At 35.4% G+C, this 24,718-nt stretch overlaps 1 protein-coding gene and 1 non-coding gene across 2 annotated transcripts in view; both read left to right on the top strand.

Annotated features, from left to right (window-relative positions):
- The window catches only part of Utp20 (UTP20 small subunit processome component), a 94,744-nt gene that overhangs the window by 54,478 nt on the left and 15,548 nt on the right, over positions 1-24,718 (top strand). Inside the window, exons 30-47 of the mRNA XM_015482871.2 lie at positions 1,103-1,332; positions 1,845-1,989; positions 3,330-3,417; positions 4,410-4,553; positions 5,267-5,317; positions 5,418-5,570; positions 6,917-7,072; positions 7,383-7,523; positions 7,940-8,077; positions 10,528-10,667; positions 10,890-10,972; positions 14,596-14,885; positions 15,924-16,063; positions 16,279-16,435; positions 19,880-19,978; positions 21,028-21,195; positions 23,173-23,339; positions 23,974-24,115. Of these exons, the coding sequence (XP_015338357.1) occupies positions 1,103-1,332; positions 1,845-1,989; positions 3,330-3,417; positions 4,410-4,553; positions 5,267-5,317; positions 5,418-5,570; positions 6,917-7,072; positions 7,383-7,523; positions 7,940-8,077; positions 10,528-10,667; positions 10,890-10,972; positions 14,596-14,885; positions 15,924-16,063; positions 16,279-16,435; positions 19,880-19,978; positions 21,028-21,195; positions 23,173-23,339; positions 23,974-24,115 (2,632 nt within the window). The remainder of the gene's footprint in view (positions 1-1,102; positions 1,333-1,844; positions 1,990-3,329; positions 3,418-4,409; positions 4,554-5,266; positions 5,318-5,417; positions 5,571-6,916; positions 7,073-7,382; positions 7,524-7,939; positions 8,078-10,527; positions 10,668-10,889; positions 10,973-14,595; positions 14,886-15,923; positions 16,064-16,278; positions 16,436-19,879; positions 19,979-21,027; positions 21,196-23,172; positions 23,340-23,973; positions 24,116-24,718) is intronic.
- Positions 12,092-12,193, top strand: LOC125618218. The gene has a single exon (XR_007349475.1). It is a non-coding gene; the product is annotated as a U6 spliceosomal RNA (small nuclear RNA).

Below are 24,718 nucleotides of genomic sequence, written 5' to 3'. Positions count from 1 at the left end.
CCTACATTCCTTTGGGTGAAAAGATGCTGAAACTAATGAGGCTAAAACAACCAACATAACTGGGACTGTCCTTGACCACACTCTCAGTTGTACTGATTCTCATTACCATGACCCTTGCTTGGCTCAGTCTCTTCCTCCTGGGAGTACTGTCCACTCTTTTAAGGCCCTGACATCACATACAACTTTGATTGTACTCTCCGTCTTTATAATTATCTGCCCAAGCCTCCTTGGGGACAGAAACCATTTCTCACTCATAATTATGTCTTTCTCCACAGAGGGTTGCTCCTCTTAATCCATGTTTAGTCAGTATTCATTGCATGTTGAATGAATGAGCCATACACCTCAGCATGGAGCAATACCATTCTCCTATGGCCTCTGAGCCTCAGTTTCTCCACCTATAGAATGAAAATAAAAAGAGACCTACCTCATGCTTGGAACCTGTGCATACTGTGCTCAATATTTGTTATACAGAAAGACATATGAATACAACCTCAGAACTTTTTCATCAGCTTGTTAGTACTAAGTACTTGAACTCTTTTCTCCAGTGATAGTGAATTGATAGCAAACTATCTGAATTTTTTCTTATAAATTGTTAGTATAATAGCTCCTGGAAATTTTTTTAAAAATTAAAATTTTAAGATTTAAAAAAATATTTTAAATTTTAAAAACATTCTAAAGGGGGAGATTTCACATTAAAAAATAAAATAGGCTTTCACATGTTTTTTTCAGAAAGGGCTAAGACTGGAATTAGACTGTGGTTCAGATTGCATCTCTACAATTTTTTTAGTTGTTTATTAGCACAATGACTTTGGATAAGTCTCAGTTTTTTCATCTGTAATGTGGAAATACTACTACCTAATAGAGATATTGTAAGGATTAAATAAGAAATGTACAAAAAGTGCCTAAGTAGTATAATGTTTACGAGGTGTGCTTAGTTTAGATCAAGTTTTAGATTTTAAAGTAATTCCTCTTTTAAACAAACCTTTTAATGTTCATACACACTCGTCTATATTTTAAACTCATTGTAAAAATTCATATGGAACATATTTTAGAAATAAACGTTGGAAAATAGGTGATTATTACAATGGTTTTTTCCCTGCAGATATTTTCCTTTCCTGGCTAAACAGAAACCTGGGCACCCAGAATGTGATATATTGACCAATGTCTTTGCAATTCTCTCAGCAAAGAATCTTTCTGATGCCACAGCCAATATTGTGATGGATATAGTTGATGACCTTCTTAACCTTCCAGATTTTGAGCCTACAGAAGCACTCTCGAGCTTGCCAGTAACTGGATGCATATACACTGCCGACACAGTAGTAAACACAGAAGGTGTGTATGTTGTATAAAGCAAATAATTCTTTGTCTTCAGAGGCAGTGACTCTTCTCAAAAATGAAAAAGTCCTTAGAATTGACTTTCTTAATTGAGTGCTCAGAGTTTCTTTTCTCTGGGAAGTAATACTCTATTTATAAAAACTGAATTTTCTTTGAACACATAGGAATGCAGATTACTTACTGCCCTCAGAGTCTCAGTTATCCATTAGGAAATTATCAGATGACTTCTACCATTATCTCTCTGAATTCTTCTTACCATATTACTCCAAAAATTCTGTTACTGTTATCAAAAATGGATTAAATAAAGCCTTATGTATCTCTATCATAAATTTTTGTTTTATCTAGCAATATAAGTCTTTTAAGTAAGAAAAAGTTATTTAAGGTTTAGAGTTGAAATTTAATTGTTTATTAGTAGTTGATTACTTTCTGTATCTGTCATCAAGAAGATACTATACAGTTATGTTTTATGAGAATTTGTGAAAATCAAGACATTAATAACTGTGTTTCAGAGTCTATCACTGTAGGAGGAAGATTAATTCTACCTCATGTACCTACGATTCTTCAGTACCTCAGCAAAACCACAATAAGTACTGAAAAGGTGAAAAAGAAAAAGAATAGGGCACAAGTCAGTAAAGAACTTGGTATTCTTTCAAAGTAAGTGACATTGGTACTTAAAAGATTACATTATCATGCATGGTTATGCTTTTTTTTTTTTTAACATGCTTTTCAATTGTTTGAACATGGTAAATAAGTTTAAAAATTTTTCAGGAGTGTGTAGTACATCCTAGATTCAATACCCAGTACTACTATCACACACATACACACACACACACACACACACACACAAGGCATATCTGTAGGGGTGGGAGTGTACCTCAGTGGTGTAGCAGGGGGTTAGCATGTGCAATGCCCTGGGTCCAGTCCCTAATACCAAAAAAAACTTACAGTATTTTAAATGCCCTACACTTGTAAGTTACAGAATTGTTTCTTTGCTGACATAATCACTAGAAAATTCTTATGCATTTGCCTTCATGTAATTAAAGACAGTTGACTTCAGAGTCCTACATCAGACTACTAGATTTTGCTTAGTTAGTATTTGCATATTTTAATTAAAGCCTTGGCTTCAGTGAGATCATTACCCTTTTCTGTTTTATCCTTTTTGTTTTTGATTTTTTTATCTTAATTGAAAAAAAATGATTAATTTGAAAGAACAGATTGTTTGTTTGTTTTTAAGAGTCTGTTTGTCAATAGACCCTAGTAGTATATAATTGTGATTTCTGTAAAGGGCAAGGTTAGTAAACCCAAGTGCAAGAAATGACTTTATCTTAGGGCTTAGGGATATAGCTCAGTGATAGAGTTCTTCCTTAGTATGTACAAGGCTCTAATAATTCCCCTGTTACAGGGCTGTTACAAGAGTTATTGAAATACTGTATGTAAAACCTTAAATCTTAGCAAAAATGTTATTTCCTTGCAAAGTAAGAAATCATAAATTCCACCAGGTATGATAGCCCACACCTGTAATCCCAGTGGCTTGGGAGGCTGAGACAGGAGAATTGTAAGAACAAAGCCAGGCTCAGCAATTTAGCAAGGCCCTAAGCAACTTAGCAGACCCTGTCTCAAATTAAAAAATGAAAAAAAAAGTCTGGAGATGTAGCTCAGTGGTTAAGTGCCCTGGGGTTCAATTTATGATATCAAAAAAAGAAAGGAGGAAGGGTGGGAGGGGGGTGAGAAAGAAAGGGGGAGCCCACCTATGGGATCAGATATTGTAAAAGAAATAGAATCATCCCAGGAACCTGGTGTTGTAGAGGAATAAGATTAGAGGGGCACTGCTAAATAACTAAGTTAACCTTCTTACACATGTACAGTACACCGTCAATTGAAATGTTAAAAGTCTGTGTTTAGTTGCTAATGCTTTTCTACAAAAAGTTAACTTCTTAGAGAAATATTCTCAACTTGCTTGTCTTCCTAACATATCCATTTGTTTCCTTCTCTAGGATAAGCAAGTTTATGAAAGACAAAGAACAAAGTTCTGTCCTCATTGCACTTCTCCTTCCTTTCCTCCACCATGGCAATATTGCTCAGGTACAAATTCATACAACATTTATTTTGTCTTTGAAGTGGCACTTTATCACTAATTACAAGCAACAATTTTACTGTTTTTTTGTTTTGGTTTTGTTTTTTGTGTGTGTGTGCTGAAGATTGAACTTGAGCACTCACCCACTAAGCCACATCCCCAGCCCAATTTTGTATTTTATTTAGAGACAGGGTCTCACTGAGTTGCTTAGCACCTCACAGTTGCTGAGGCTGCTTTGAACTCACAATCCTCCTGTCTCAGCCTCCCCAACCACTGGGATTACAGGTGTGCACCACCGCACCCAGCTGTTGGTTAAATTCTTTGATGTGTCTGTCCCAAGGAACTTAAAAAACTATATAGAAATTAGATGTAGAAAACTTTTCACAGAAATAGGTATGGGGACAGGCAAAAAGGTAACACATCATCGTCAGCCACAACAGTAAAAGTTTTAGTCTATTTTCTTTGTTTAGTTTCTAATTTTTAGTCTCAAATATGGATCACATGGTAAAAACTCAATGAAAGTCAGACTTTTTAATATTTAGACATAGTGAAGAATTTCTAACCCTCAAACCCTTCCTCAGTTATGCGTCTCTGAGTGGCTCATTCACTCATTCAATAAGGCCTCAGGAGCACTGATCATCACTCGCTACAGCACTGTAAAGTACTTTCAGTTTAGAATACCACAAATCTGTGGATGACCAGAAGTGTCTTGTTTCCCTTCAGCAAGCTTGTTTTGTTAGCTCTTTTTTGAGTACACAATTGCAGAAATTATGTTTCAAACCCACATTTTTCTCTATTAGAATTAAAGAAAGAAACTATTATCAACATTATTGAATCTTATATTAAGTTAAAATTCTAAAACCTTTTAAAAGACTATGCAGTTATTTTTCCAGGTACTACTTTTACATATCAATAATTATTTCCAATGCTATAATATATCAAAATACAATTTGACCTGTTCTATAAATTACTGAAATGAGATTTCTCATTTCTTCTAAAGGATACGGAGGTTGATATTCTGGTGACAGTGCAAAACTTGTTAAAACACTGTCTGGATCCTACAAGCTTTCTCAAGCCTCTTGCCAAACTCTTCTCAGTTATTAAGAACAAGTTGTCAAGACAGTTGCTTTGTACAGTGTTTCAGGTATGTAATATTTATTTCTACCCCAAATCACCCTTTCTTTAAAAGATAACTGTGATATAGTGACACAGCCATATCAATGTTTATAGCAGCTCAATTCACATTAGCTAAACTATGGAACCAACCTAGGTGCCCTTCAGAAGATGAATAGATAAAGAAAATGTGGTATATACACAATGGAATACTACTCTGCCTTAAAAAAGAGTGAAAGTATGGCATTTGCCAGTAAATGGATGGAACTGGAGGATATTATGCTAAGCGAAATAAGCCAATCCCAAAGGCCAAATGTTTTCTCTGATGTGCAGATGCTAATTCACAATAAGGGGGTGAAGAATGGTTCTGTTTTGGACTAGACAGAGGAGAGGAAGGGACAGGAGGGGTTATGGGGGTAGGAATGACAGTAGAATGAATTGGACACTATTACCCTATGTACATATATGATTATATGACCTGTGTAACTCTACAATCATGTACAACCAGATGAATGAGAAGTTATACTCCGTTTATAGATGACATGTCAAAATGCAATTTACTGTCACATATACTAATTCAAACAAAATTTAAAATATATTTTAAAAAACTGACATAAAAAGCATCGGAACAACCTTTTTTTGTGACAGTAGGATGGTTTTGTATGAATTTGTGTACTGAGCTAAGGGGAGGAAGTCAGAAAAGTTAAAATTCTATTCACTGATCAACCATTCTTTTCCTTTTAGAGTCTTTCTGATTTTGAGAGTGGACTAAACTATATTACTGATGTTGTCAAGGTAAGGAAGGAGTCTCATTTCTCTTTGATGTCAAAAGCATTATCATTTTTAAGATTTATGCACCTTATCATTTATGTGATTTCAATGGCATTTCTTGTAGCTTAATGCCTTTGATCAACGACATCTTGATGACATCAACTTCGACATTCGCTTTGCAGCATTCCAGACCATCACCTCTTACATAAAAGAAATGCAGACTGTGGATGTTAACTTCCTAATTCCAGTTATGCATAATTGTTTCTATAATATGGAGGTAGGTTTTTATAGCAAAATTGTGTGAGATTTTTATTGTTTGATAATACAACCATCTAATACTATCACCTAATTTTTAAATTTGTTTTTGTCAAGGATAAATGTTTTTAGGATAAAATTTCTTTTAGATGAAGAATTTTTCACCTGGCAAAAAACTTACTGTTATTATTCGAAAGACAGATATTTCAAATAAAATACTGTAGGTAGAAACACTTCAAAAAAAATAAAGTTACATATTAGAAGAAATCCAAAGAGATAGAAAGTAAATTAATGTTTATCAAAAGCTGCAGGAAGTCTGGGGCTGTGGCTCACTGGCAAAGCACTTGCCTAGCATGTGTGAGGCACTGGGTTTGATCCTTAGCACCACATAAAAATAAACAAATACAATAAAGGCATTCTGTCCATCTATAACTACAAAAAACATTAAAAACTCAATAGAGAAAAAAGCTTCATGGAGGGAGGAATGAGCAATGATCTATGATGAGTATAGGCCTTCTTTTAGGGGCGACAAAATATTGTGAAATTAGATACTGGTAACAGTTTCACAACTCAGAATAGACTAAAAAACCATTGGATTATGTACTTTAAAAGGATGAATTTTATGGTATGTCAAATTACATACCTTTTTTTTGTTGTTGTTAACTAACTTGAAAGTTTGCCCTTTTTATTGATGATATGGTAGAAGTAAAAGGTATTTGGGTTATAGTAAGTGCCATGTTGCTGGACTGAACAAAGTTCAAAAATGACGAAAATGGAATCCTTGCTTTTTATTAGTTATGTAATACCATCTATAAACTGTGCAGCATAATTATTTGTTATTATGTACATGAAAAAATGCTCTCCCATTTGGAGCTTATTCTTGATATATCACTTCCAGTTTCAACACTGGTGTTAAGTGTCACTTCCTGGTTGGCTGAATTGGGAATATCTTCTTTACACTAGGCTACATTCTTCAAACCAGGAACTCTGGGGCACGTAACCAAAATTATTCCAGCCAACTCTGTCATTTTCAGTGGTGACCTAATGGTATTGAATATTGAAAATTGGCTTCAATGGACTTGTTATACTGCTTGTTTGGGGAAATTAAACTAAAACATACCCTTCATAATGCTTCCTGAAATTAAGAGACACTTCTCAATAAGCATAGTTTCTCAAAGACACTTATTGATTATATCCCTCACATTCCTCCACTGTGTTCGTCCTGAGTTATGCAATACTCAAGGTGCATTTCTTAGTAGGGACTTTTATAAAAACCAGTGATAATATTTCACTTTCCTTAGGAAATAATATTTCATATTGTATGTAGTTATTATACAGAATAACTTGGGTTCTTTTTCTTATTTTTAGTTAGGAGATATGTCTTTAAGTGATAATGCCAGCATGTGCTTGATGAGTATTATCAAAAAGCTAGCTGCCTTAAATGTCACAGAGAAAGAATATAAAGAAATCATTCATCGTTCACTCCTGGAGAAATTGAGGAAAGGATTGAAGAGCCAGACAGAGGTATTGTAACTTTGTCTTTTGAATACTTTTATCTGAGGTTTGGTTTTAAACTTTCATTCTTCTGTCACTGTTGTGTAGAAAAGGAGTCAGGCTTAGTTAATTTAATTAAGATACTTGAAATAGTGACCAAACGTTTAACAGGAGAGTGGGAATAGATGGGAGCAATCACTTTTGATTTTTTTACAATGGAAATGTTTAGTGCTGGTGGTGGTGATGGTGGTGGTTCTTAATTTAATGGCTTTCTTGGTGCCACCTCATTTTATCTAGGAAGCAGATTGTTTTAAATTTTAATATTTTTCTTGATTTGCAGAGTATTCAACAGGATTATACCACAGTACTTTCCTGTTTAATTCAAACCTTTCCAGATCAGCTCGAGTTTAAAGACTTGGTACAGCTTACTCATTACCATGATCCAGAAATGGACTTCTTTGAGAACATGAAGCACATTCAGGTACACAGCAGTTCTGCTTTTCCCTGCCTGGAAATATGTCTCATTTAGAAAACATATTTTTAACTTCCCCCAAAGGTTTAATAAGTTTTTCTTTCCTTGGTTGTTGTTATTAGTCAGATTTGCAAATAAGATGATCGTTTCCTGGGGTATGATTATTTTAATGGTATCACAAACTACAAATCATAATAGTATACCTTTCTCTGTCTTTTCCTAAGTTTCAATGCTTTGGGACCTATTGTTGAACAAATGCTATAGGTTGCATTTCTGTAAGTAAATCAAGGTACAGTTTGCTCATGTAACAAATGGACTGTGTTTGACTCCTTTAATATTTCCATGGAAAAAGACAGTGGTCCTAAGGTAGAGCTGGTTATAAGTGAGATTATTCAGTAACTAATTCATATTCTATCTACTCACAGATCCACAGAAGAGCAAGAGCCTTGAAGAAACTGGCAAAACAGCTAATGGAAGGCAAAGTTGTGATGTCTTCAAAATCTCTTCAGAATTATATTATGCCTTATGCCATGACTCCAATTTTTGATGAGAAAATGCTTAAGGTAGGGCATTAAATCTAGAAACTGACAAATCTCTGCCCATATCATGACACACTTTGCCAAAATGTCAATGAGTTGATGGCATCCGCATTGCCATCTTCACCATAACTAGAGGCTTAGAATAGTTCTAAAGCTGTTATCACTATGCCTGGTACATAGTAAGTGCTATGTAAATGTTGATGTTACTTGAATCTTTACTATTATTATTACCTCACAAAACCCATCCACAAAACATTCCCCTTCTAGAAATGGTCATATTGCTGAGATAATATTCTTTTATTTTTGTGTCATAGGACTTCTGGTAAACTCCACTGATCAGCAGAGCCTTTGCCTAAATGGCTCCTAAGAAATGAGATCAAACAATAGCTATCTTTCACATTATACCAGGTACCAGGCACTGTTCTGTATACTTGACTTCATCCTCACCACTGTTCAACTTTATGGGATAAAGACTATTCTTTACCACTGTTTTACAGGAGAAGAAACTGAGAGTGGGTGAGGTTTTATAAGTTTCACAAAAGTGGAGTTGGAACTGGTGTTTGAATTTCTGGCTGTTTTAACCTTTGTACTATACAGAGCTTAGAACAGTGCCTGGTACCTGGGGAAAAGTGGCTGAGTATTTATTGATTATATAGATTAATGAAAGGTGGAACAAAGAAATGGTCACAGAAGTTTAATTGTGGTAATGTCAGGATTTGTGACTTGAGTTTATGCAATTTATTACATGGCCTTTTACAATAATAGTGTTTATTTAGTTATTAAGAAATATTTAAAAGAATGATGTAAGTAAACCAGGTACCATTGATCTAAGTAAATCAGGTGCCATTATACATGTCTATACTGTCTCAGTTTCTTGGGAGGCTGAGGCAGGAGATTGTGAAATTGAGGCCAGTCTGAACAATCTAACAAGACCATGACTCAAAAAAAAAAAAAAAAGAAGAAGAAGAAAGAATCTAGTAGTTGAAAGATTGCTCCTTGAAACTTCATTCTGATAGTGTCTCCCTTTTAACTGACTTTTAGACATTTACATGCAATATAATTGTTAATAAACTTTGGCTGTAAACTTATAATGTATTTTTCATTTGCCCACATTTTATTTTCCTTCTGTTGGATGAATTTGTTATTTTTTGTTAATTTATTGGTTTCTGTTGACTTATTACTAATTGTAATATTTTTATCATAGGTTTTTTACTTAATTAGCTTTAAATAATACAGTACATTGTTATTTTTGCTTTAAATAGTTACTCATCTTTTAATGAGATCTTAAAAAAATAAGGAAAAGGTGTTTTATATTTGCTTGCACATTTGTAATTCCTGGTGCTCTCTATTCCTAAGTCAAGGTGTTCATCCAGTATCATGCCCTATGTATCATGAATTTTAACACTCTAATTAATAGGAGCATGGACTATTTTCATTTTTAAATAGTCTTTGATGACTCTGTCATCTCTTTTTTATGATTCTTTCCTCTTCTCATCCTTACTCACATATACTCATTAGTACTCAGCTGGAGTTTCAAGGGGCTTTCTGTGTATATGTCTCTTCCTCTGGTAATCTGCGCTTGTGGGCTTATTACCGTAGCCTCAGCTCTGTCTCCTTAACTCAGGGAGATCACTGGGCCATTCTTTTACCTTCCTGTGCTGTTTGTGACTGCAGTTCTCTGCACATAGTAAGTTTGTGTAATTACAAGACTCACTTCATGTTTCTTTACTCTCAGAGATCACTGTTCTGTTCTCCCATTCTGTTTAATGTTCAGAGTATGAAAAGTGTTGCTTCATATATTTTTGTCTCCTTTTCTAGTGATGTTTCTGAGACAGCATTTTGTTGTAGTTGTTGTTTGGTACAAGGAATTAAACCCAGGGACACTCAACCACTGAGCTATATCCCCTGCCCTTTTCTATTTTTTATTTAGAGACAGGGTCTCATTGAGTTGCATAAGGTCTCCTATGTTGCTGAGGCTAGCTTTGAACTAACAATCCTTCTGCCTCAGCCTCCTGAGCTGCTGGGATTACAGGTGTGTGTCACTGTGCCCAGCTAAAATAGTGTAGTTTTGATTGCTAAGAGCAACGTAGTGTATAGTTTTTGATATTTGTCAATTTTTTTTTTCAGTGCCAGCCACTGAGCCCAGGACCTTGCATATGCTAAACAGTCTACCATTGTGCTACATCTGAGCCCCAATATTTGTCTACTTCTGTATCTTAAATAGATTTCGTTCACTATATCTAGTCTTGAACCACTTAGGGAGGTCTGAGTGGAAAAGAGTTAATATCTGTTAAAGGAATTTGTCACTCCTTTAAATGCGTTTTTTTCCTGGAATCAGAAGAGGAAATATGGAGTATAATTGGGACATTTGGATGTTCTCCCCTTTCTATAATTACTAATCATGTACTGTGTAAGCTTTTTAGTAGGCCATCAGCCAATACTTGTTCTACATTTATGCTGTTTTTATTTTACAGCATGAAAATATAACCATTGCTGCCATAGAAGTTATTGGAGCTATTTGCAGACATCTTTCTTGGTCAGCATATGTATATTACTTGAAACATTTCATTCATGTCTTACAGTCAGGACAGATCAATCAAAAGTTGGGTGTCAGGTATTGTCAAACTTCTTATTTTTGTTTATTTAATATAATCTTAAAATTATTTCTTGAATTTGTCTTTAATCTCTTTACATTGTATTAATAAGGTTATAGTAATGTTTAAAGTAAAAACAAAGACTAGTAAAAGTAATTTTAATATTTATGACTTTACATTAACTTTAATAGTCAAATGGTATTGGTAATCAAATGAAAATGTGTGTATCTTTTTTTTAACAGTTTGCTAGTAATAGTGTTAGAAGCATTCCACTTTGACCATAAAACTCTTGAAGAACAAATGGGGAAAATTCAGGATGAAGAAAGTAAGTTTGTAAAGCTTTCTTAAACTAGATTTTCATCCCGTATTTTTTGATCATTTATGATTATGAATTAAAGGTGTCAAAATTGAACTTAGGTCCTTTTTCTGTTCTTTGCAGCAATGACCAGTTAATGGATCAGGAGAAAGTTAAAATGAATGGTTTATTTAAAAACAAAACAAAACAAAAACTTATTTAACTGTGAAGAAAGCCAATCTAAAATTTATTAGTAAAAAAATTAATTTGAACTTCAGGTTATTTATCTAGAAGTCCATCACTTTTATATATAGAAAGACCATTAACCAATGAAAGCAAAGCAAATGTAAGAAAAGGAAAAAAATGTTAAAGCAACAATTAGTGAAATATAAAAGATACATTAGAGGGGATCAAACAAAACTTTGGTATTTGAAAAGATTATAAACTGACAAATGTCTGCTAAGATTGACCAGGGAAAATAGAAGACAGAATAAACAATATTAGGAACTAAAAAGGATAACAATTAAATGCAAAAAGTAAGATAATATATGTATTTATAAATTTGAAAACATGGGTGGGATATACATATTCTTAGCAAAAATATAGTAGGAAAATTGAAGAAAACTGACTTTAGAATAAAATAAAAAATCTGAATGGATCTCTAACCAATAAAGAAACTAGTCTATAGTTAAGCATCTCCCGATGAAAATGCCAGGTAAAGAATGTTTTATCAGCAAGTTTAAGCAAATATTTAAGAATGGGTAATTTCAAACTTACTAGCTCTTTTAAATGAATAAAAAAGAGGAAGTCCCCACTAACTTACAAAATTGGCATAATTACATACCTAAAACTGGCACAGGTACTCTGAGAATGGAGTATCACAAGGTCTCATTCATTAACATGGATATAAAAATCCTAAACCAGATATTTACAGATGAAATTCTGTTAAGTGATAAAAAATATTAAAAACCATAACCATGGCTGGTTATTCAAGGAATGCAGTGTTTGCTCGCTCCTAGAAAAGCAGTCAGTGGGCTTTAACACATTAGCATATTTAAAAACATGATTGTCTATGTAGACCCCAGGGAAATACTTGATTAAATTTCATATATACTCAAGCAAAAGATGTGTTTTAGAAACTTAATGCAAGTGCTTCCTTGGGTATCACATATAATGAAATTGGAACAAGATAGACTAGCATGGCTTCTGTGCAAGTATCACACGCAAATTCGTGAAGCGTTCCACATTTTTTAAAAATAAAAACCCAATGCAACATCTTACTCAGGGATAAAGAAGTATAAATTTAATTATCACTTAAGAAACAGCATGAGAGGGGCTGGGATTGTGGCTCAGCGGTAGAGTGCTCGCCTACCACGTGCGAGGCCCTGGGTTCGATCCTCAGCACCCATTAAAAAAATAAATAAATAAAATAATGATATATTGTGTCCAACTACAACTAAAAAATAAATATTAAAAAAAAAAGAAAGAAAGAAACAGCATGAGGGAATAATACCTGATGCTGCTTATCCTGAACATTGAACTATAGGTTCTAGTCAGTATAGAAATATGAAAGAAAAAAAAAATTAGCACTCAAATAGGCCAAGATGCTTATCCTAATTATTTTGGCTAAAGACAGAGGAATTTCTACCCCTCCGTTTAGTTTTTGTTTTGTTTTGTTTTAATAATGGGGTTTGAATCCAGGGCTCTACCTTACTACTGTATCCCCAGCCGCCACCCCCCTTTTTTTGAGGTGGTATAAAGTTGCCCAGGCTGGCCTCAGACCTGTGTTTCTCCTTCCTTAGCCTGCAGAGTCACCAGGTTTACAGGCATGCACCACTGCACACCACGGCACTGTTTTCTTTAATCAGTTAAATCTGCCTTTGGCAGTTTTGCATAAGTATAAATATTTGTTAATTTAAAAATATTTATTTACTTAACTATTTCTTCTTAGAGAGTTTAGTTACTCTCTCTATTCTAAACTAGCTCAAATTATCCAAGTTTAGTGGTACCCAAATCCATGTAGTATATTTAAAAGATAACTGAAATCTGGTTATGCTGTCTGAACTAAATAATGTGCGACACCTGAGTTTGGCTCTCTTATTTGTTGTGCTGTTGACCCTGTGCCATTAATATCTCCATTTAATAGTTGTCTGAAATCTCTTTTGAAAATGATTGCCAACTCCTGGTGACAGTATTCAGGTTTTGTTTTATTTTTATTTATAGAAAATAATTTTGTCCTTAAGAAATATTTCACTGGGATATTTTATTAATTTATTTATATAATTTTAGTTGTTTTGGGAAAAAAACTTTTCTTCTTATATGAGGCATAGCTGTGATGAGATCTAACCTCTGCCTGGTAAGGATGTCAAATAACAAATAAAATATCTTACTTGCAAAGGCTGATTCCAAGTATCTAAAAAGTTAGGGAAGTCAATAGAAAGACTTGCTTTCCTTGGATTAGATTCATATCACTTTAGAAAACACATGTTGAGATTCATCTCTGAAGACTAGCAGTGGCTCCAGGTGCTGTACAAAACAAATCCTCTCCCTCAAAACAGTCATCAACTTACCATAAGGTCCCTGTCCTTCAAAATAGCTCTTCTCCCTTTGTTTTCCTTCATAAGTAATCTCTTCTGTACTGCTCATATCAGATACTGGTAAAACAACATAAAAGACTGTCACATTATGATGCAGCCAAGAGCCCTGCCCTGCTGATCACTACCAGGCCCCAAAATTACCCTAAGTCGTCACTGCACAAGTGGAGCACCATGGTCCACAAAATAGTGGTCTTTTTAAAGAATGGGAAAAGGGGTGTAATGAAATTTGAAACCTTTATTGAGCATCTGCTTTGAGCCAGGTTTTATAGACATTATCTCATTTGTTCTGATAAGAAGCTTTCAAGATTCTTGGTATTAGTTACCCCATATTTTTGATACGAGAAACTAAGATTCAGAAATATAAAGTAACATTTCCAAAGCTATATAGCAGGTAAGCAAAAAAAAAAGATTGATGCTCCCGTCTTTTGCCATTAACATGTCTGACATGTTTTAGTTAATTGTAGACTTTATTTCATTTAATTCTCACAGTAGCCTTGCAAGGTTGGTGCCAAAGCCCATTGGAGTCATGCTGATTGACTGTGATCATATAGTTTGTTAGCAGGATCAAATCTAGACTTGTCCCACAATACTGTACTGCCCAATTTCCTTTAATAAATTGAATCCTGGAATAAGAAAAATTTCTGCATGGGAAAGATTGGCTGCTATTATGGTGTTCATGCCCACGAATAGAAGTTTTTGCTTATGGAAACAACCACAGGACTCAGGAAGCTTTCTTTCACCTAAGAATTTTTTCCCAGTGTGCCCCATCCCCTTTCCCCAAATAGGTGTTCAAGTAATCCTGTCCTGACTATTCAACATTCTTTCATAGTTGCCAGTTTACTTGTCTGTGCCCTTCATTAGACTCTAAATTTTGAGAAAGCAAAAAATAGGCCTTTCACTGCCTGCTGCTTCTTTGGTACTTAACCTTGCCTTTCAATACTTGGAGATCAGATCAGATGTTTTTATTGGATGTTAGATGTTCATGGAAAACATTACTGTGCTGTTTCCTCATTCGATTTAAGGTGACTTTTGTTGTTTGTTTATTATTAAATGTAGATACAGTAGAAATGACTGAGTTACCAGAGTCTGAAGCCATGGAATTCGAGCACATGAATGAGGAAGAAAAAGAAAATACATCCAAGGGGTTGTTAGACAACAGTGAAACTCTTGCACACCCTGATCCAGCTGACTCTGATGGGACAGAGGCTAAGGAATCCGACTGTATCACAAAGTCTGTCTCTTTCCTTCCTCGGAATAAGGAAGAATTGGAGAGAACAATTAAAACTATCCATGGAACCATAACTGGGGATATCCTCCCCAGGCTACATAAGTGCCTCTCATCTACGGTAATAACTCTGTTTGGGGCCAGGCTGGTCTGTAGGAACTTGGGTGCTAGTGAGACACTGCCACACCAGGCTCCTAAAGTGACTTTGGGGGTTAGGTTTGGGGGGTTTTCTGGGGTTTTTTGTTTTTGTTTTCTTTCTTTCTTTTTGTAGTCCTGGGATTGAACCCAGAGGCACTCTTCCACTGAGCTACATCCCCTGCCTCTTAATTTTATTTTGAGTCCAGGACTTTCTAAATTGCTCAGGCTGACCTTGAAGTTGGAATCCTCCCCCTTCAGCCTAAGAGTAGCTGGAATTATAGGCTGCACCATCACACACAGCTTGAGTTTCCTTGTACCTCAACATTTTATAATTCCCTTCCCTTCTCTCATCAGTTTCAGTCTCATTTCCTGCTGTAGCTAGTCAGTAATGGCCTGGCGTTTTGATTTTGCTATGCTAGATAGATGCTTTTTCTATCTCTGAAGCAAATGTTAAGATGACTCGCATTTCCAAAAAAAGCTAACTAAAAATTAGTGTTTCCATTTTCTACTTTAAAATTCATCTCCTCTGGTTAAGAGGAATTACATTTAGCAGTGCATATTCATGAAGCTAGAGCCTTTCCTCTTTACTGTAAAACTTTGAGCCCCCAAATTCTGGTCTCTGTGCTACATCTATGTACTTATAAAGTTTTATGGGAACACATGCCCATTTGTTTCCATGTAATCTAATCCTGGTTTTGCATTACTACAGCAGGGTTACAAGGCCAAATGCTTTTTTTTTTTTACAAAACTTTTACAAAAAAGTTTGCCAATTGCTAATATAAGGTATTGACTTGGTCATTTTGTATCTTTGTAAATAAACCTTTTCTATTGGAGGCATATTTTTCATGTACCAACCATGTTACACAGACACTTGAAAGTTCCAACTGACACAACTTTTAGTTTTTTTAAAGACAGCTAGACATGGGCTTAAACATGAAAAGAGCTTGTCTTTCAAATACAGAGTTACAGTGTAAGCAGGGCTCTCATCCTTATTTTTGTTTTAACGTGAAATTTTTTATAGACTAAAAGAGAAGAAGAACACAAGCTTATCAAGTCCAAGATTGTGAATGATGAGGAAGTGGTTCGAGTCCCTTTAGCTTTTGCCATGGTTAAACTGATGCAGTCCCTTCCACAAGAGGTCATGGAAGCTAATCTGCCAAGGTATGTATGTGACAAATTCAGGGAACCTCAAATATTGGTTCTTTTCTTCCTAATTTTTCAATCTTTTTTGTTACAAAGAAGAGAGGTACTATCATACTTTGCTGTACTTCTGAATACTAAGGGAAACCTAGCATTATAAGTAATTAAGAGATAGAATAATATTTGTATTTTTGTGTGTTTATTGATTGATCGTTTTTCAACTTCTTATTTTCTAGTATTTTGCTGAAAGTGTGTGCTCTCCTCAAGAACAGAGCACAGGAAATCAGAGACATAGTGCGCAGCACACTCACAAAAATAATAGAAGATCTTGGTGTGCACTTTCTGCAGTATGTTTTAAAAGAATTAAAGACCACCCTTGTCCGTGGGTATCAGGTAAATTGCATTGTGTGCTTTATATTCAAGATGGGTTGGATTTCAAATACTTGCATTTTGACCACTACTTGCATCCTCCTGCCTTAGCCTCCTGAGTTGCTGGAATTCCAGTCAAGCACCACCACACTCAGCTATGTTTCAACTCTTAAGCAAATAAATATGTTCTTGTTCACTCTGACAGTATATTCAATATAAATTAATAATTTTATTAATATCCAGAGAATATGAAATTCAGTATCAAATAATTTGAGAGGAAAAAAGGTCATGCAACTTAGGCCTAAAAAGATCTTTTTAAAAAGGAGATATAGGGGCTGGGGTTGTGGCTTAGTGGTAGAGTGCTCGCCTAGCACATGCGAAATTCTGGATTCGATCCTCAATACCACATAAAAATAAATAAATAAAATAAAGGTATTGTGTCCAACTACAACTAAAAAATAAATATTTAAAAAAAAAAAAAGCAGTCATAGGCTGGTTACGGTAGTACATACCTGTAATCCCAGCAATTTGGGAGGCTGAGGCAAGAGGATCGAAAGTTTGACCCTCAGACCCTCAGCAACTTAGCAAGAGCCTGTCTCAGAATAAAAAATTAGGACTGGGGACATAGCTCAGTGGTATAATGCCCTGGGTTCAATCTCCAGTACAGGAAAAAAAAAAAAAAAAAAGTTAAATCATGAAAGTTATAAAAACAGTAAGAGCACCGGGCAGAATATAAAACACCAAGTTGTTGGAGATGCAGAAATTAGGACCCTACACCCAACCTGTGAAACCGCATTTTAGTAAGATCCCCTGTGTGATTTAAAGTTTGGAAAACACTACAGTTTGTTCAAGTACCCAGTTAACACTCCTGGAAGTTAGCTTTACATGGTATGTTCTAATTTATTTATGGGCAAGATCAATCTATTTCGTAGGTTATAACACTAAAATGGCTGTGTTCATTTCGATCACATTTGTATGACATTTTCGTGGTTGCTCTAGGGTATCATATATATATATATATTTTTCACTTTTAACAGTGTCCTGAGAATCAGTGTTTGGTGGAATGTAAAATAAGTCCAAAATATAAGTCCTTTTGCCCTCCCTTTTTTGTATTACAGTTATTTATATCTGTGTATTTAAAACTTATTCAAGTGATGTTATAACTTTTGCTTTTAATTGTCAAACATACTTTAAAGATGAGAGGGGAAAAAGTAGTCTGTTATACTACCTATTTACTTTTTCACTTACTCTTTACTTCTGAATTTCCAAATTTCTTTCTGATATCATTTCTCTTCGGTCTAAGGAGCTTTCTTTAGCATCTTTTAAGACAGATCTGGTGGTAGTAGGTCCTCTGGTAGCAAGTTGTTTTGTTTGTTTGTTTTAAATTTTTTATTCATGAATATCTTTGTTCCATCTTTATTCCTGAAGGATATTACTGCTGGATATATAATTCTGCATTGATAGTGCTTTAAGATGCTTTGAAACTATTGATCATTTCCTTCTGACTTTTCTAATGAGTTGTCCAATTTGTTTTTCCCTTCTATATAATACATTTTTTTCTGTCTGCATTGATAAATACTTTTTTTTTTTTTTAAATAGTGCTGGGGAATGAACCCAGAATTCTGCACAAATACCCCACTCTTCTATTTTAAGACTTTTTGTTTGCTTGCTTTTTGGTTTGTTTTAGAGATCACTGTGTTTGGGGTAAATTGAGCTGCTTGTCCAAATTTGAGTTTTTAGCCAATATTTCTTCAGATACTTTTTTTGCAGTTTACCCTTTCTTCTCCCTTGGGACTCCAATGAAATGAAAGTTAGACTTTTTGTTTCTCTCTCATGAGTCCCTGAGCATCTGTTTATTTTTCCTCCAGTTGTCTTCCTTTCTATTACTTAGATTAGATAATTTACGTTAGTCTGTTTTCAGGTTCCCCTCCCAGAGTTGCCAATCTCCTGCCAATCTAATTATAAGTCACTATCACTACTTTGACAGTGTTGCTTGGGCCTGGGGTGCCAGAAATGGGAAAAAATTAAGACAAGAAAAATAAAGTGAGAGATTTTCGTACCCTTTCTTTCCCTGATGAGTTCTCTCTCCTGTTCACACCAGAATAGAAAGCTTTCCCAGCATTCCCTCAGGCTGCATCCTGGCGCCCACTTCTGTGTCAGCTGAAAAATGCTAGCAAACTCATTTTGTGGCATTTCGGTTCTCATGTTCTCCCCTGAGAGTTGCTCCTTGGGTCCTGTCCAGACTTTATAGCTACATCCAATACAGAGAGACTAGTTGTGCTTTTCTCCATCTTACCTGAACCAGAGCCCCTTTTAGTGTTCATCTTTATTCTGTTCTTTTAACCAGCGTTTACTTCATGGCACTATGGGTGAGATGCTGTCACAGGTGCTGACATATGTGGATGAATTCAGTACATTTCTGTCCTTGAGAATTCATTCACACATTCCTTAAACCAAAGGTATTTCCATGAGTAACCCTTTTTTTTGTTTGTTTCAGCTATTCTCCAAGTCTATCTTATTTGTTAAAAGAATTAAAATAGGGTAGACAAAAATAATTTTGGTGTTTTAGTATTAATCATGTAGACACAACCAAAATTGTATTCTTCAGGTGTCCTTCATCCTTCCACCCCTACCCCGAAAAGGGATTTTTAAGAATTATATAAAGCTCATAGCAAATATGTAAATATGTAAAAAGTATTTTTAAAGGTCACAAGTAAGATACAAAAGAAACTATGCCTTTAAGATCTAATTTTTATATTGACAACTAAGTGTGTTTCCTTGTCCTGTGATTATAATCTGATGTTTGCTTTGGTGGGTAGACAGTCCTGGAAGCAGCATTAAAAAATGCAAAAAACTTGAAAGTCAGTATACTGCAGTGATATAGACCTGGGACTATGGTACCAGCCCCTCTGGTTTTGAATCCTAACTCCACCTTTTACCTGTGCAGCCTTGGACAAGTTGTTTGCCCTCTCTGTGTCTCAGCTTCCTCATCTGATAAATGCTGATAATTTAGCACCTACACCGTAGATACAATGCATGAAGCTTAAATGATTTAAATATTTATACATGTGAGATACAGTGTAAGTTCCTAGTAAACGTTTGCTTGATTACTATTGTGGGCAAAAACTTAAAAACCTGTTTCTGTCCTTATGTACCAGCTTTGATTGCATTCAGCATTAACAAGCTCCTTAATTCACAGTTTGGCTTTTAAAGTTGAAGGCTTTGGGGCCTTTATAAATCACTGACCTGCTTTAGTCACAGTTATAGATCCTAAGCATTGGTAATGTGTTTCTAAACATCCTTCATACAGTGCTCACTTGGTTAAAGGATTTTTAATGGTGGCATTTGTCAAAGCTCCCAGTAATAACATAAACTCTGAGTACTCTCTTTGCAGTACTTCTTAGATCTTAATGTTCTTTAACATGGGGTTTGTACCCACTCCTGTTCTCACTGTGCATCTCCTTTTAGGTCCACGTGCTCACCTTCACTGTTTACATGTTGCTGCAAGGCCTTAGCAACAAGCTGCAAGTTGGGGATTTGGACTCTTGTTTAGATATCATGATTGAGGTAAGATTTACAGAATGGAATTCTGGTTTTTTTTGGTTTTTTTTTTTTTTTTAAAGCAAAGGGCATAAAATGAATTTACAAAATAATAATATCCATACAAATGCAAATAGAGGAGTGAGGGTAGCTCTGTGGTAGAGTGGGTGTTTAGGAAGTGCAAAGCCCCTGGGTTCCATCAGGAAGGAAGTGATGGAGGATCTTTTAGATTTTTAAATTAGCGGAAGTTTGAGAAGTGAGGACTCAAGTGAGATGGGCATTCTGTCATTGCCAGTGGGTCATATATTGGTGCAGTGTCTCTGGAAAGGAAAGTTAACATTTATATTAACAGCTTTTAAAACGAACAAAAATTTTCAATTCCAACAATCCATTTTGAAGGAATAATCAGAGATATAGTCTGGAGTAGAATTTCATTTTTTAATGAAAATTAACAATGATTTTAACTTTAAAAATTGGATAATGTGTGTGCATGTACAACTATATAATAACAAATCTCATTATGATGTATAATTATAATATGCCAATGGAACATATTGGATAATATTTTATCCAATAAATAAAAGAATTGGATAATTGGTAATTTGGGAGGTAGATTTGGGAACAGGAAAATAATTTGCCACACAACCTTTTGTTCATTTATTTTTTAAAATATGGGCACTAATTTTGACTCAATTTAAATATTTACATTAAGTTCTATAATTAAGTTGCAAATAGAATTTCTTAAAGGGAAATTAAACTCTCTGGTAATATCATAAAAGAAGTATCTGTTCTGTATATGTTTTTGTCTGAAATACTTTTCTTTTGTTTTCCATTAATATTAAACTAAAAGTATTTCTGCATGTTTTATTTTTATTTATTTTTTTAAATTTTTATTTATTTATTTTTATTACTGATCCCTAAACTGCATTGAAAACAAGTACAATCTAATAGAAACTCCTGCCATCTCATTTCATTCCCTCCCCATTTGCTTTCCTTTGACTTGGTTATACCTGTGCTTTTGTCAAAGACTGCTTGTGTTGGCTACATAATCACCTTTTGTCCTTTTGCTTTCAAAGATGTTTAACCATGAATTGTTTGGTTCGGTTGCTGAAGAGAAGGAAGTAAAGCAGATCCTCTCCAAAGTCATGGAGGCACGAAGAAGCAAGAGTTATGATTCTTATGAAATCCTGGGCAAGTTTGTAGGAAAAGATCAGGTCACAAAACTTATCCTTCCATTGAAAGAGGTAAGGACTGGGATACAGTTCAGGTGGTCCCAAAATTATGAGTTCCTGAAAGGAACCTATAGGGCAAAAACAACTACTTGAGTACCCAGGATTTCCTTTAGTGCTAAGGGCATGAATACCCTCTAGTCACTAGGTGGCAGCCTTGAGTTGGGTGCTCTAGACTCCATTCAGTCCTTGATGTAATCCATGAGATGCAGAAGGAAAGGCAACAAGAATTGGAGTGCAAGTGAATTTTATAGCTGGGTCAGGGCAGCAGCTAAGAACATAGCCTTTAGAATCAAACTGTATCCCCAGACTGCCAAGAGGAAGGTAACTGGAATTTATTGAACATAAATCGCATTCTAAGTACATTTTCTCTTCTTATCTTCACAATCATCCGATGAGATCAATGTTATTTCCATTTACAGATAGGAAAATTCAGGCTCAGAAGAGCAAAAAGGAACACAGTTAAGGAGAAAAGTCAGAATGTCTTTCCAGATCTTTATGATCCAAAGCTCACATTCTTTCCATTTTTTTCATTTTTTCTCCTAAGAGTAGGGACTATAGTTAACCTACCTTTCTGTTGTTTCTCTGTGCCTGTTACAGGGATGAACATACAATAACATTATCGATTCATTTTATTCCAGTGTTATGTACTAAAAATTGTTGAGAGCCACAGTTTAGTCAGAATGATGCCTGGCATTTTTGCCAGAGGGAATGGTTGAAAGGTGACCCTGCTCCGGGATTAGGGCGGATCCTGCTGGGAATAGGGTGGCTCCAGGATTAGGGAGGATCCTGCTGGGATTAGGGTGGATCCTGCTGCCTCGGGCGCCCGCTACTTTGGATTTCCCAGTTGAGTTCGCGCACGGGGGGTTTCTGGAGAATTGGCACTCGGAGCCCGGTGGAGTGAGTGTGTTCCCTGGAAGTGTGTGTAGAGTGCCTGTGAGACTTTGAGAATAAAGAATTGCTGTTTGAACCTACAAGGCTTTTTAGCGGCTCGGTTATGGCAAAAAATAGAGAAAAAAATCACTAACTAGTGACATGAATTACTCTTAATCCAAATGCTTTGGTGCTAGAAGAATTTCATAATTGTTCCTAGAATGCACATAGTATTATCTGAGCCTAATAAGAATGTTGATGTTTGAAAGAACGAACAAGGCTTGTCCTTAGAGCAAATGCCCATTTATTGAGGAACAGCTCTGCACATTTATAGAGCCAGGGGTAGTTGACAGTTGGCATGGGGTGCTTTTTGATTGGAGGATAAAGATCAGGTGAACCAGCAGGGCTAGTCTGATTGGTAGGTAGGATCAGATGAGCTAGCAGGGCTCTGGTTGGTGGGTAAGGATCATGTGAGCCAGCAGGGCTTACCATTGGACAGCTCTTCTTGGGGGATGGGGAAGTTAGTCTTTGGACGACTCCCAACAATGTTTACTGAGGATTAAAGAGAGTCATCCGCAAGAAGTCCTGTCCTATCAAGTACTGACTAAGTATTTTACTGTAGTTGATGATCCTGAGTTTACGTTAAATTCCTCTGATTTGACCCACTAATTAATTTCAAACCCTGAGGCTTGGTCATTGTAGTTCAGTCACATGGTTGCTTAGAATAGGGACTATACATTTTATTATGGTGCAGGGTGCCTGTGTGTAAATTACCCCCTTTGTTACATTTAGAAGATTAACATTGTTGGAAGTCTCATCATTTATCCAGCAGTATGTCCTGCTACCTCACCAACAGGGAAGGAGGGAGCAGGGAAGGAATGGAAGGATTCTGAGGCACTCAAACTGCTCACAGTGGTTATCTCTTGGGTTTGAGTTTATAAGTGACTTACTGTGTGTGTGTGTGTGTGTGTGTGTGAGACATATATATTACTTTTTGAATTTTTAGAATAGATTTTTTAATTAGAAAAAAAACACATTAGAAAGCAAATTTTTAAAAAAATTATAGTCAATCTAATTGTGTTTGTGTTATTTCTGCCTAACATTTACGTTTGCCTTTAGATCTTACAAAATACCACAAGTTTAAAACTGGCCCGAAAAGTTCATGAAACCTTACGCCGAATCATAGCAGGATTAATTGTAAATCAGGAAATGACGGCAGAATCCATTCTATTGCTCAGTTATGGTTTGGTCAGTGAAAACCTACCCCTATTAACAGAGAAAGACAAGTAAGTTTGGATTTGCTCCAAAGAAAGATAAAAATTATATTATGTGAAACACAAGTACTACTTTGGTCCTTCAAAGTGCTACTTTTCAACATAAGATTTTCTTTGAGGTATCTGTGACAGAAATGTTATTTCTATGATGTCATTTTTATTTTAAATATTTATTGAATGAAAGGATAGATTTTAAATATACACAACTTATTGCAGATTTAAAGCTATTGTGAGCAGGAAAACCAACATGCACATATTTATTGAGTCTTAAAATGAAACTCACTGACTTCACAGAGTCTGTACTTAAAACATGTGAAAATGCCTTATACATGAGTACACTTCCTTTGGATTTTGCTTTTGTGTTGTGGGAAAGGCTCCTTGCCATTTATTTTCAGGGATCAAAGGGAATGTCCTCTTGTGTTCATCTTCATTTATTGTTCATCTTCCTTAGAAACCTCTGTTTCTAAGGATCAACCTAGTAACTTGATCAACAGGATTGCATCTCTTGTGTGTTTGTGGTTAAGGGAAGGGAGGAAACCAGAGCATATTTGTTCAGTGCTAGGCTCTCATCTTCATGGAGGGCCACACTAACTTCTTGGAATACAGCTAACAGTGTTTTCCATTTTTATTCCATTGGGACTGATAGGAGTCCCGCAGTCCCTGCACCCGATCCACGTCTGCCACCCCAGAGCTGCCTGCTGCTCCCCCCAACTCCAGTTCGAGGTGGACCCAAAGCTATTGTGAGCAGGAAAACCAACATGCACATATTTATTGAGTCTGGGCTTCGGGTAAGATTTCCTCTTAAAATGAAACTCACTGACTTCACAGAGTCTGTACTATTTCATCTTTTGCTGAATTTCTAGTATTTACTAGGATTTCACTGTTGCCTTGCCCATGAGCAGCTCTAAACCACTTTGACTTTGACTTTTTTTTTTTTTAATTAATTCCAACTTAAGAAAAATTTCTCTTTCATGAATTTTGCCTTTAGTGTTTGTATCTACAACATCATCAAACCTAAGGGGATTTAGATTTTGTCCCATTTTATCTAGAAAATTTTATCCTTTGGGGTTTATATTTATGCATGTGTTGTCTTTTTAGTTATTTTTTGTGAGATGTGTCTAGAATATTTATTTTAATTTACATGTTGATATTCAGTTTTTCCAGTACCATTTGTTAATGGTACCATCCTTTATGCATTGAAGATTCTCTCCCCTTTGTTAAGAATAGCTGTGTCACTGTGAATTTACTTCTGAGTCATCCTTTGGCCGCATTGTCTTTTCTTCAGAAAATGTCCTACTATCTTGATACCTGTATCTTTATAAATCTTAAAGTTTGATGGTGCTCATTTCCTGTCTCTTTTCTTCTTTTCCAATATTATGTGGGAAATTTAG

Source organism: Marmota marmota, unplaced genomic scaffold (genome assembly GCF_001458135.2).
Source record: "Marmota marmota marmota unplaced genomic scaffold, marMar, whole genome shotgun sequence".
Lineage (NCBI taxonomy): Eukaryota > Metazoa > Chordata > Mammalia > Rodentia > Sciuridae > Marmota > Marmota marmota.
The sequence above is the reverse complement of the archived record's forward strand: the minus strand, read 5'-3'. Positions and strand labels throughout refer to the sequence as shown.